At 38.5% G+C, this 12,440-nt stretch overlaps 1 protein-coding gene across 1 annotated transcript in view; it reads left to right on the forward strand.

Annotated features, from left to right (window-relative positions):
* SIM1 (SIM bHLH transcription factor 1) overlaps window positions 1–7,059 on the forward strand; it is a 49,324-nt gene extending 42,265 nt beyond the window's left edge. The window contains exons 10-11 of the mRNA XM_052783739.1: window positions 1,881–2,286; window positions 5,488–7,059. Coding sequence (XP_052639699.1) covers window positions 1,881–2,286; window positions 5,488–6,218 — 1,137 coding nt within the window. The 3' untranslated portion in view covers window positions 6,219–7,059. The remainder of the gene's footprint in view (window positions 1–1,880; window positions 2,287–5,487) is intronic.
* Window positions 7,060–12,440: the final 5,381 nt, after the last annotated feature.

The raw sequence follows: 12,440 nt of genomic DNA on the forward strand, positions 1-12,440 counted from the left end.
ATCTTGTTATAATTTCTGATTTTTTCATTGGAAACAATTGTATCTATATATTTTTGTCAAAAAGTTTACAATAATTCAGTCACTATTTATGAAGATAACTTTGTGACTAAGCAGTTTAAAGACATTAGATCTGAAAGGAAAATAGAAGAGTTAGATGTTCCAGTTGGTCACGTAACGTTGTGATGGCTGAATAAAGTTCCTAGTTACTGGCATTTAAAAGAACTCTTTTGTGGCTCTGTAACTATCTTACCTCCATGCAAAATCAGATTTACCATTTCATCTCTAAAACCTTGCGATGAATATGGTGGTACTAACTTGCTGACCTCCTCCATATCTATTGGTAGGCTTTTTGCCTACGGGTGTTCTTCTGACAACTAACAACAAAATAGAATCGAGTTCCTCGAAGCCATGACCCTTTCTTTCTTTCCTTTGAATAACCTATCGTGTTAACAAACAGTATTCACAAATATAAACTGGAATACCGAAGAAATACCCAATTAAATGCCAAAACCACTACTGATGTTGCACAGATGGTTTAAGTTTCTGTAAGTCAAACATCTGGTCAGTACTTTCGATTGGTAAGGGCATAAAACCTTGATCCTGGCTGATAATGAGGAGTTTCATAGCAACTCAATCTAATGAAAGGGAAGGTAAGCTTATGTTTTCAGGAGAGAGGCCCTAATGCCTATTAAAAGAAAAGGCAGAGTGGGCATCTGGAAGGTGAGTGATGGAATGAGAGAATTCCAATGTTTCATGTTGTAATGCATTGATTTGTGACATGAGTGCAGTACTGAAGAGGTGAGCATGTACAGCTTTGGTCTCATCCCAATCTGTAATCATGGGTGAAATTGATTTAAAGATGTTCCATGAAGTTCGACAGTTCCAATAAATAAAAAGATTTAAAAATGAGATAGCTAAATCCTAGGAGGTTTAATAAGCATTCTTTTTATTTCTTTTCTTTCCCAAAAAGTATCTAAAAGTTTGAAGCATTCATTATGAATATCTAGAAATCTGTGACATTTAACTTAACCCTTACTTCTCTCTAAACAAATGCCCATGCTCCTATTCTGTGTGCTTTTCCAACTGCCTGCTAGTTGCCGCTTCTGTGTTGGGAGGGCCCTGCTTAAGCAAGGGTGCCAAATGCCCACTCTGCCTGCTTTGGCTAGCAGTCACCTTTTCTGGCGAATAGTTTCTGGATTTTCCTTGTTCCCACACTGCAACAGAGCTGTGATTTTTAGCTTCCTACTGATCTACCATCACTTTGGAGCTTCACTCTGTAGTAGTGTTGGTAGTCCCAGGACCTACAGGAGACTTCTTTTCCCTACTAATAGGAGGAAAGAAGTTCAAAGATACCACTCCAGGTAAGAAAAAAAAATCCAAGAACAAACAAAATATGAGGAAAAGAGAGGGAACCCCTAGAAAAAGAACTTGAAATACATTCAGTTTCAATTTGACATGCAAGAATGCTCCAGGAGCGACGTTATTTCAGACCCTTTCAAAAGCGTTTTGCTGAGGAGCGTTGGAGCACCATTGCTGAGCATAAGCACCAGCTTTCAAAGCAATAAGAAAAACCTGGACATATGAAAAAAATAATGAATTGCAACATTGACGTTTCTGAGCTTAATATTACACATCATAAAGGAGATGGCTGTTAAGGGTTGACATGGGATGTTTTAGACTTTCATGAGGTCTGTCCTGTCATCTGTGAGCTCATTACAGAGTGTTGTACAGGAAAGGACTAGGAGTCCAATCAGGAGGTGCAGAGGTGGGCACACTCATGAAAAACACCCTATCACATACATACTCTGTCTTTTCAGTGCAGTTACTTGCAGATTTCACCCCGGCATAGTAATTTCCCCACGGCTTCTCCTGTTTTGCAGTATTCTGGATTTCACACCGAGAGATCTGAGTCTGATCACGAGAGCCAGTGGGGCGGGAGCCCCCTGACCGATACGGCTTCTCCCCAGCTACTGGAGCCGGCGGACAGACCGAGCTCCCAGCACCACGACGTCTCCTGTGCCTACAGACAGTACTCGGACCGCAGTGCTCTCTGCTACGGTTTTGCACTCGACCACTCCAGGCTGGCCGATGACAGACACTTCCATACTCAGGCCTGCGAAGGAGGCAGATGTGAAGCTGGCCGGTATTTTCTTGGCACGCCGCAGCCGGGAAGGGAGAGCTGGTGGGGTTCTCGTTCAGCATTGCCTCTGACTAAGTCATCCCCTGAAAGCAGAGAAGCGTATGAAAACAGTATGCCCCACATAACATCAGTGCACAGGATTCATGGTAAGAGATAACAAGGATTTGCAGAAGTGGCACCATCTCAGATAAAGCAACATGACATAAACGTGCAGCTGTTTATGTGAGAGAGAGAAAATGAGAGAGACTCTTGATGTATGTCCTTGTCTCAGAGATTGCATCTATGGAGATGAGAAATACTTAAAATTCAAGTTGAGTTTGACAGTCTGGCTTATATGCAGCAAAATAGAATTTTGTTCCATATTTTTTAATCTGTGAAATTAAGGTGGAAATATCTGACTGGTGAGATTTTAAGGATGATCTTAAAAATATAACCAAAATGATACACTTGATAGAAATGTGTTATTTATTTGACTTAAGATCAAACTACTTTGGATGGAATATATTTAGCAAAAAATTAGAGCTAGATCCAAGGTAGATATTAAAAAATCTTTAAAGTCTTTGGAGAAATTGTTCTCCAAATGGCTTTTTTCTCTGCACTGGTTATTACTAGATTGTGTAAGGTTTGCTGTTTATTTTTATTTGAAATGGGCAATTCAAATTAACATTTTCTTTTGGTTTCAGACATTTATCCCCAGCTATAATTTTTAGCCAATCTGAGTCTCTCCATTCTTTCAGCACGAAGCCTGAAGCCTTGCTTGGTGTCTGGCAGGTTGCAAACTCAGTGCATTAGCGCATCTTCAGAGGGTGAAGCTAACAAAAAAAACCTCAGTGAAAGGCTGATCTTGGGTTTCGAAAAATCCAAAGGTCCTTGGGTTTAAAGGGTAGGCTGAGAGTTGAAAGACTGCAACTGACCCAAAAGTCAGAGTTCAAGGTTGTAAGGATAGATACAGCATAAAAAAAAATGCTTTTCTATTAAAATAATCTGTCAAAACATAGGTTGTATTACAGAACTCATAAAAGCTAATTACATCAGTACCATTCCGTTCACTTGCAGAATGAGGTTTTGGAAATCAAAAAGAACTGTACTATTTTACTCCAATCTGAGGAAAATTATGTTGAGATTAGAAAAATGGTTAAATAGCAAGTTCTGGGAAATAGAGTCAGAGGAAAAATGAGGAAAGAAAAGGAGCCCTAAATTTTGCTGATGAGGACTGTTCTCCACTTTTCCAGTGAGAGCACATCTCCTTCCTTGTGTCTGTTCTGTACTTCTGTCATACTTGTGTTTCTCTAGCTTTTTCTTCTCCAGAAAAGAAGATTGAGAAATGTATGATAATTTTGCTGGCAAATTTTATGCATGATAATTCTTGCTGAGCATAGAAAGATAATAAAGTAGAAATATCATATGGAGGTACAAATACAAAAATGTTAAATATTTATTCCATACTTTCATCAAGGATAATCAATGCAAGTGGATAATATAATTTGATTTTAGTTTGTTCCTTGATTTTGCTGTAATTCCTGGTGCTGCAGTTATTTTCTTTATTGTATCAAGTCTTGTGTGTTTCATTAGGCCTTCAGTCTGCATGTAGCTTTGGTGGTAAAACCTGACATGTTGGTCTTAGTTGAGGAGAGGAAGATCTCATCTTCCCTTACAAATGTGCCATTTTCATTTAGATTTAGGCAGTTTCAGACCTTGGCCTTTCACAAATGAAACTCCTTTTGACAATACTATGTGAACATTTCTGTCAGGGCAGTTTCTTTGGGCAGAAAATATTTTCTTTCTTTTCTGTTCTTTTAATGTGTCTTCTGGTAGTTCTGGCTCGGAGTCACCTCACAATAATGACAATTAGCTGACCAGTATGGCAGGCCCTGGATATTGCATATGAACCCACGTGTTTCTGGTCACACTCAGGAAGTCTGGGACACTGCAGATATGGTCTGTGCAGTGAGACAAACTGAGCACATGGTTTAGAGCTGTGGCCAACCAGCTTCCCAGTGTGTCGTGGTGTGCTGAATGTACCACGTGCTCTGGTGGCTGGAGCTCCCTTCCACCTCCAGGCCCTGGCATTTTGGGTAGATTTATGCTCATGAGATACTCCACAATGCAGTACTTCCATCGACAAATGGCAGGATACGTTTATTATTAAAGCCCATCACTGATTTTTGTCATGAACTCTGCAACACAGCAGTAGGTCTACCACCCAAACAGATCTGTATGCCTCGACCCAACACAGAGCAAGGGAACTACCTGTGCTAGTCTGAAAATGGGTTTCCTTTGAGGAGTCCTGTCAACCAACGTAACAGTCCTCATGCCCAAAGAGGACTTTGTATGTGCTGAGGCAAAGGCATCGTTAAGTAATTTGTGCAAGTCCAACATGTGCCCTCTTGCAGGCACGTATCTCAGCAAACCCTTTATCGAGCCCTTCATTATAGTGTGGCATTAGCTGGCTGTTCACGTCTGGGGGCCACTCACTTTCTTCCTAGTGAGGATTGACAGGTCTGATTCTGTCTGTCCTTTCAGCTACAAGCAAGCTGAACATCTTCTCTGATATGTCTATGGGCCTTATTTTTTAAAGAGCAGTAAGAACATAGTTATATTTTCCCATTCTAAAAGTTTTATACAGCTAATATTTATGCATTGGGATATGACATCACATTTTTACGGTAACCTTGTCTAACAGCCATGGGTTCTTATGCTTCTAAAGAAGAACTGCTTCATTACTTGTGTTTATTTATTGTTGTGTAAGCTGTGTAAAGTCACTACAGGGCCACAAACTATTCCACAATGCTGTCTCTATGTTTTAGCTCCTGGAAAGGCCTAAGAAGACATGTTGGAATGATGTCCATTTGTAATTCCTTGAGATTTTTGGTTTCACCATGGTCCCAATTCACTCAGACTTTGTTGATGCAAAGAGGTAGTGAGGGGTCAGAGGCCTGAACTTCGGTGTGGAGGGCATTTTGACATGCCCTAGGGTACCCTGCCTGGCCTCTAGCTGCTCCAGAAGACACAGAGTTCCTGTAGAGTTGGTGCCATACCTGCTGGGCCTGTGCACATGCTTGGTTACCCCAGAGTGTCTCAGGTGGCACTGGATGTCTGTGTTGAGGTGCTTAGATCTCTTCTTTGTATATTTTCAGCTGTGTTACTTGTTCCATGTGCAGACACTGGAAACTAGAGGTTGTCACTGAAAAGCAAGGGCTCTACCATGGCCAGTTTTGGTGAATTTGTTACAAGTCACTTGCCTCTGTCTCGGTTTTCTGCCTGTAAAATAAGGTTCAGTGTACTTGTTCTTCAAGATTGCTTGCCTCCTTCAACCTCAATGCTTCTCCCCTTTCTCTCTTTCCTAGGGAGAGGACACTGGGATGAGGACAGTGTCGTTAGCTCACCTGATCCTGGCTCTGCCAGTGAATCAGGTGACCGATACCGTACCGAGCAATACCAGAGCAGTCCGCATGAGCCCAGCAAAATTGAAACTCTAATAAGAGCCACCCAGCAAATGATTAAAGAGGAAGAAAACAGACTACAGCTGCGGAAAACGACCCCTGATCCACTGGTCTCCATTAATGGCACAGGGAAGAAGCACACTATCTGTTTTGCAAACTATCCTCAGCAGCAGTTGGCAGGAGATGTCTGCCGCGTCCCAACGGTTGCCAGCACTCCTCCCTGTGAACACATCCAGCAACGAGATGGAAAGATTATGAGCCCACGTGAAAATGACTATGACAACAGCCCCACAACACTGTCTAGGATAAGCAGCCCCAATTCTGACCGAATATCAAAATCTAGTTTGGTACTAGCTAAAGACTACCTGCATTCAGACATGTCCCCTCATCAAACCCCAGGGGACCACCCAGCAGCCTCTCCCAATTATTACAGCTCCCACAGGCAGTACTTTGATAAGCATGCTTACACATTAACTGGATATGCCCTGGAGCATCTATATGACACTGAAACCATTAGAAACTATTCACTAGGCTGTAATGGATCACACTTTGATGTGACTTCTCACTTAAGGATGCAGCAAGATCCAGCACAAGGACACAAGGGAACATCTGTTATAATAACCAATGGAAGCTGACACTTTTTTTCTAAAACCTTTTGTCCTTTTAAAAATAACCTTTGAGATCTAATTGGAAGATATTATATGTTTCCATGCCCTTGTCGTTACCAGCATTTGATATACCACAGTGCACTAGAAAGAATAACCTAAGGTTTGGGGGGATTAAGTTAGTTAACACACATTACTTTTAAAAAATAAAAATGCACTGGCATGCAGGGTTAGAGTGAATAGATCTAAACTCAAGGTTCGTGCCATGCAAGGTGAGAAGGATGGAAGAGGTCTAGGCAGGGAGTGCTTGGGGCAGGCTCGCAGAGCAATTTATGCACATTGTGTAAGAGGTGGTTGTTTAGAAATGCTGCCTAGGGCAGACCTTCAGAACTGCATGTGCCCCACAGGTCCCAGCCAACAAAACTGCTGTGCACTCTTTTTACACAGAAAGTTGGAATGTGTTCCTTCAAAATACAAGTCAAAATGTGTACTTCTGGTGATCTGTGTATTCCCTAATGGCCAAGTGTGTTATGCTGCTCCATGGTATAAAGCATCCATGGCTAACCAATACAAAATCAAAAAGGGGAGAAAGAAGAGAGAACTCCTCGAATTGTTATTTCCTTGTGTACTCACATGCATAGCTATTTACATACGCTTGATTTGAAAGGAGTCAAATGAGCAGTATCCTTATGATTAGTACGATCAAATATTTACTTCTGTATTTAAAAGAAAGAGGGCCTTTCTCAGTGTAGTTTTGAGAAATACATAGGGCTTGGTTGTCTTGATGTAGAGATGGGAGATTGTCCTCATATTTTTGAAACGTTGCACAAGGTGGGTAGTGGAGTGAAATGGAAGAAAATTGTCAGGAGAAACAGGGAGAATAGGCTGGAATTAGGAGTGGTCCAAGATAAAAACATTTAACCTTATGGCTATGTATGCCATTTACTAATAATTGTAAGGAAAAGTAGTTCTAAATGGCCAAATAATTAAGAATTAATTTGAAACACAGAAGGAACTCAGTAGAATCATAGAAATTTTGCTGTAAAATACAGAGGCAATTGTGTAAGTGTAAAAATATGAGAGGTGAGAATAGACAAAAACTGTATGGTGGTTTGTCCTACTTCTGATAAAGTTTTCGAGTAAATTAAGAAAGTAGAGAAAATTGTAACTACTCTGTCTGACATACAGTAAAGTAATAGGTATGACTTTGAAAAAGACATATGCATTCTTTTCTTGCTTGCAGCAGAAAATTTAATGAACATCAGAACATATTAAGGATATCAAAATCAGTCATATGTACATAAAAAAGTACTGAGGGAAATCAGGGTTCCAAGAAATTCGATTGTATTAAGAATGCTGATATTATCAGGGCCTGTCCTGGAGTTATAAAAGACTTCAAAAGAGGCAGAGAAACTTTTTGCAATTTTTAATAATCTCATGAACAGAGAGACACTAATTGATTGGAAAAGAGTAAATAAAAAACATATGCTAAAAAAAGGAAAATAGAGCATTTGTAGGCACAATTGCTAGACCTGTCCTTCTTTGTATGGCATTTGTATGAAGTCTCAAAGTTGACTGCAACGGGAGCAGGACCACCGCTCCCCATTATACCAATGTGGAGGTAAGGGGACTTGAGGTTGTTACTAAAATGAGATTAGCACTAAGTCTAGCTTCATTTGTAACATTAAGAAGCTGGACATATGGGACTGAGTCATCAATGGGACTAAATATAAACCAGCATGCTACGGGTGGGTTAAAAATATCTATTTTCAAATAAAACTAATCAGAAGCAAAAGCTAAATAATAACATTATAAGCCACGTAAGTAGAGATGTACTTGAAAGCAGAGGAAATTACCTCTCTGAACTTGGAATATTGTGTATAGTCCTGATCATTCCAAGGCAGATTGTGAATCTTGAATTGAGTAGTACCTTACTCCATAAGCAATCTTTGTTGACTGCAGTGTGATCACTCCTGGTGAAATGTACGTTGAACACAAGGAAGAGCAACACAGTCTGGTCTTTATTATCTAAAGCTTATAATAGAAAAGGTGGAGCAGAGCTCAGCAAAAGATAAAGAGACTGAAAGATCTAATAAAAACTTTAAATAAACTGGGTCTGTCATCTTTGTAAGGGAAAAGAGTAAGGGGGAATGTCACTGGTGTGCACCAAGCTCTGCACAGAGGAGAGATAAATAATGGTCTAAAACTATTTGAACTAGCGGCAGAAATGAGAGACAGGGCATTGAATGTTAGCCAAGGCAAAATGAGAACAAAATGATTTGGCAAGAAGTTTATTTGACTAACTGTCAAATGAATAACAAAGGTCATACAGAGAAGCAGCTAGAGATTTTTGTTTGTTTGTTTGTTTGAAGATAAAAACAAGGCAAATAATTGAGAGGAAGAAAACCATTGACAACTGTTAACTCAAAGGAAGGAATGGACCAAAATAGACTTCTTTCAGCCCAACAAGTGTATATATTCCTAAAGCATAGGAATGAGAAAGTATTTTTGATAAATCTAGTTCTGGATACATATTTATTTCACTTATTCCTACGAATAATATGAATAAACTTGTATTTGGAGTCTCATTGTACAGTATTAAAATACAATTTGCAAAGCGAATTAGAGTAGAGGTACATGGTATCATATTAGCCCTACTAGTACATATAAAAATAAGTCTAAGTGTCAATATTATTTTGTATTACAGAAGAGTTTCCTAAACTGTTTGGACGAATGGGATTTTGTCAGCACCCAAGTTTCTTGGGATCACTGGGCACTCTTGTTATCAAGCTTTTAATTAGAAGGCAATAGAGTTCTGCAGACCAGCTGCAGTTCCCTGGCTATGGTCTAATGGCCGCGGATAGTCAGGAAACCACAGTTTGGACACTGTTGTATTTGCGTTCTGACAGGCACTTTTGAAAAATAGAAGATTTATAAAACAAACAGGCACAATATAAGATGCTTGTACTCTATATGATTTCACCTAGGAAAAAAGCCAGTGTGCTATGCAATAAAAATTCCCCATTCTTATTTACTGTGATCCCAAAATAAAACTTCCCAAACTGTAGTAATTTATCCTATTTTCAGTAGTTCCAGTCGACTATGATGACAAATGCAGCAAAATGCACTGTAATGAATGAAATATATCAGTAGAGAGGTCTGTACATGCAGCCACGTTGTGCTACAAGCAAAGGCTGAGGCTCACTCCCCTCATGGGATTCCAGCAACTGGCACTCCTTAGCATTTCAGTACAGTCTGCTGGAGATAGATGCCTTTTGTCAGCTAATTTGCCATCCTGCTTCTTTAGATAGCCAGGAATTACTTCTTAATTGACAGAAAGCATTGAATGTTGTAAACATAGACTCCGCATGCTACATGCTACATGAAAGCAAGTTTGCAATCTTAATTATAGCATATAATATCACTGCAGCTCATATTACATGTACTTTTCAATATGGTATAAAGCTTATTTTTTCCATTACATATTTATTTAATTCAAATTTTCATTTAGTATCCTTCAAGGATATAATCTTCTTTTTTTGTTTCTTCCTTTTCTAAATCAGATGAGATATTTTGCAAAATTGAAAAATGCAAGGCATTTGTACCAAATACATTTCAAATGTATCACATTAGCTAAAGGTTATCACTTTAAATAAGGTATATAGGTTGTGTTTTGGAACAAGAACAATATAAATTGCTGTGTTGCATCATTTCTCTAACCTAATACTGTTTTGCTATTAACACCAAATTAATATTTTGTAGCTACTCCAAATACAGAGTGACCACAGCTCTTTCAAACCATTTCTTACTGATATCAGTGGATGGTGCATTGTTTTTGTGCATTATGATTTTGGTATATCTCTTTTGTTTAAAGAAGCAAAAACCCCCCTTTCTTCTTTATACAAAATTGCACCCCAGGGGCATGGAGTTTGTAATTTTGGACAAAATAGCAAAGCAATTCTTAAATTAGAAGAAGAACCTTACTCAGCAATTTGTCCCATTGACTCAAATGGGAATATTTGTGGAGTAAGGTACTACTTAATATGTGTAAGGGCAAAAAAGCTGACTTCTTGTGAAGTGGCAATAGGTTTGGGGTTTGTTTGTAATTTTTTTTTTTTTTACTCTCAAGATGCGAGTATGGAAACTATGGGAGGTAGTAGCTGTATTGGCTGTGTTTCTATGATAGAGGTTATTTATACATGCTTTGAAAAAATGAGTGCATTTCTCTGCACTGAAGAGCCTCAGAAGTATTTCTTAAGCTTTAAATGGTTTTTGTTGATGTGTCTGCAATACTGCCACAGGTTACACAGTAAAATCCTGCTCTTTTAAACTCTTTTAATCACTCTTATCTGAATCTCATTTTTATCTCTGGACATGCAGCATTTATTCATTAATGTCCCTAAGTATGTTAACCACCATATGTTCATTTATGTGAACATCCTGAGTGAGTTGGAAAAAAATAAAAGGAAAAGGCACAGCCACCCCAGAAAATCAGACTGGCTGTTCCAAAGGTCAGTTAACCTTTCAGTCAAGGAACAAAGCTGTGGCATACGCACTGGTTTCAGGCCTTCTGCATACAAAGCTGTATATAATGGGGATTATAGCACACAGTTCCAGGATTAGACCTCGCTATGTCTATTTTAAGGTGGCTATAGTTAATGTCTGGCGGCAAATGGTTTCAGGCTCTGGTCTTTCCATGAGTTGCAAGTTTACTTAAAACACCTAAGGGTCTAAAGGCAATACAGGCTTTGTTATTAGGAACAATGGTGGATGAACATGCTTTCCTGTAGGTATACTGGATTAACTCCGGACACCTCTACAGTGTGGAGAAGAACCTATTTTATTTTATTTGCACGTAGTATTGACAGTTAAATATTTCAGCTGTATGCACTGAGAAGCAAAAAAAAAGCCCCAAACAAACCCCAAACCAACAGCAGAAAAAACCAAAACAAAACAACCCCAGTTTTTTTTTCTGTAACCCTTCAGTTTGGTGTTAGTAAAGCCTGCTAGAGGTGTAGCTGAGGGTTTAGCTGTTATTCTGAAGACCAAAAAATGAAATAGTCTTCTGTTCAAAACGGTGAGAGCACTAGCGTGACTCCATTTCACATTTCCTTAGAGCATTTATTAATGAAAAAAAAAAAAGATGTGAGGTTAAACTTCACTGTGGCATTTAGCTTATGTATACAAGAGTTCTGTGGATAAATCTGGCTCTAAGTTGCTAGGAATACATCCCTTTCTGAAAAGAGGTAATTTATGACTCCATCTATGAAGCTGTGTTTGAAAGGAAAGATCAAATACAGGAAGAAAAAAAGCTTTTTGTCTGGTGGTGTTCACTATTTAACTCCCCTCTCACACGGAGTTCTCAATATTTCCTGTTGTTCTAGGATTCAAAATACAATTTTAAAACACTTTTATTTATTGCAATTTGGACTGCATGCATTTTTTTCTTTTCAGCTACAGATACAGTGGGAAGTTTATCAATGCAAGAAATAATCTTGCTCACACATTATAAAACATTGGCACCTTTACATTTCTAAGGAAATAAAGTCTACCAGGAAAAGTACTTTTAAGGCACTGCAACTTTTTCCCAAGGTAAATATTTCAATGCATAAAATATACTAATCTAGGAAAAAAAGCACTTGAGACATAATAAAGCATTTCATGTTTGCTTTAAACCAATGGGTTATATTTATGGAAAAAAAAGACACAGATTGCCAGCGTTTCAAATACCATGCCTTGCAATGTATAGGGTCTAGTGACATTGTAGCATAACATCTGTAATTTGAAGTTTTCCTTTGGAATGTAATGTAGGAAACATAATTTAGCTATGTCAACAATATCTTGCAAAGTGTTCCCATTTATAATTATTTATATTGTAAATAGCTTTCTGAAGTAAATTTGAAGTTAATGTGCATAAGATGTATTTATTATGTGAAGATTTTTTTTTGTTTAAAATATAGCTACCAATACACAATTTTTGTCTGTTTTTCTACATTTTTAAACTAAGAATTGTCCTATATAGGATACATTTTCAGGAATTCATTTTAATTAGTGAAAGTATTTCTCAGAATTGGGAGGGGACATTGTAAAAGTAATTTATTTTGATTCCTGTGAATCCTAAGTGCTCTCTGAATCTTGAATGAAGTTTATCAAAATGTGAAGGGACACTGGTAATATACTGCTACCTCATTTGAGAAAGATGTCCGAATCTGCTCAGATACTATTCTGTCAGGAAGAGCTGACTTACAGGGG

This window comes from Harpia harpyja, chromosome 3 (genome assembly GCF_026419915.1).
Source record: "Harpia harpyja isolate bHarHar1 chromosome 3, bHarHar1 primary haplotype, whole genome shotgun sequence".
Classification (NCBI taxonomy): domain Eukaryota; kingdom Metazoa; phylum Chordata; class Aves; order Accipitriformes; family Accipitridae; genus Harpia; species Harpia harpyja.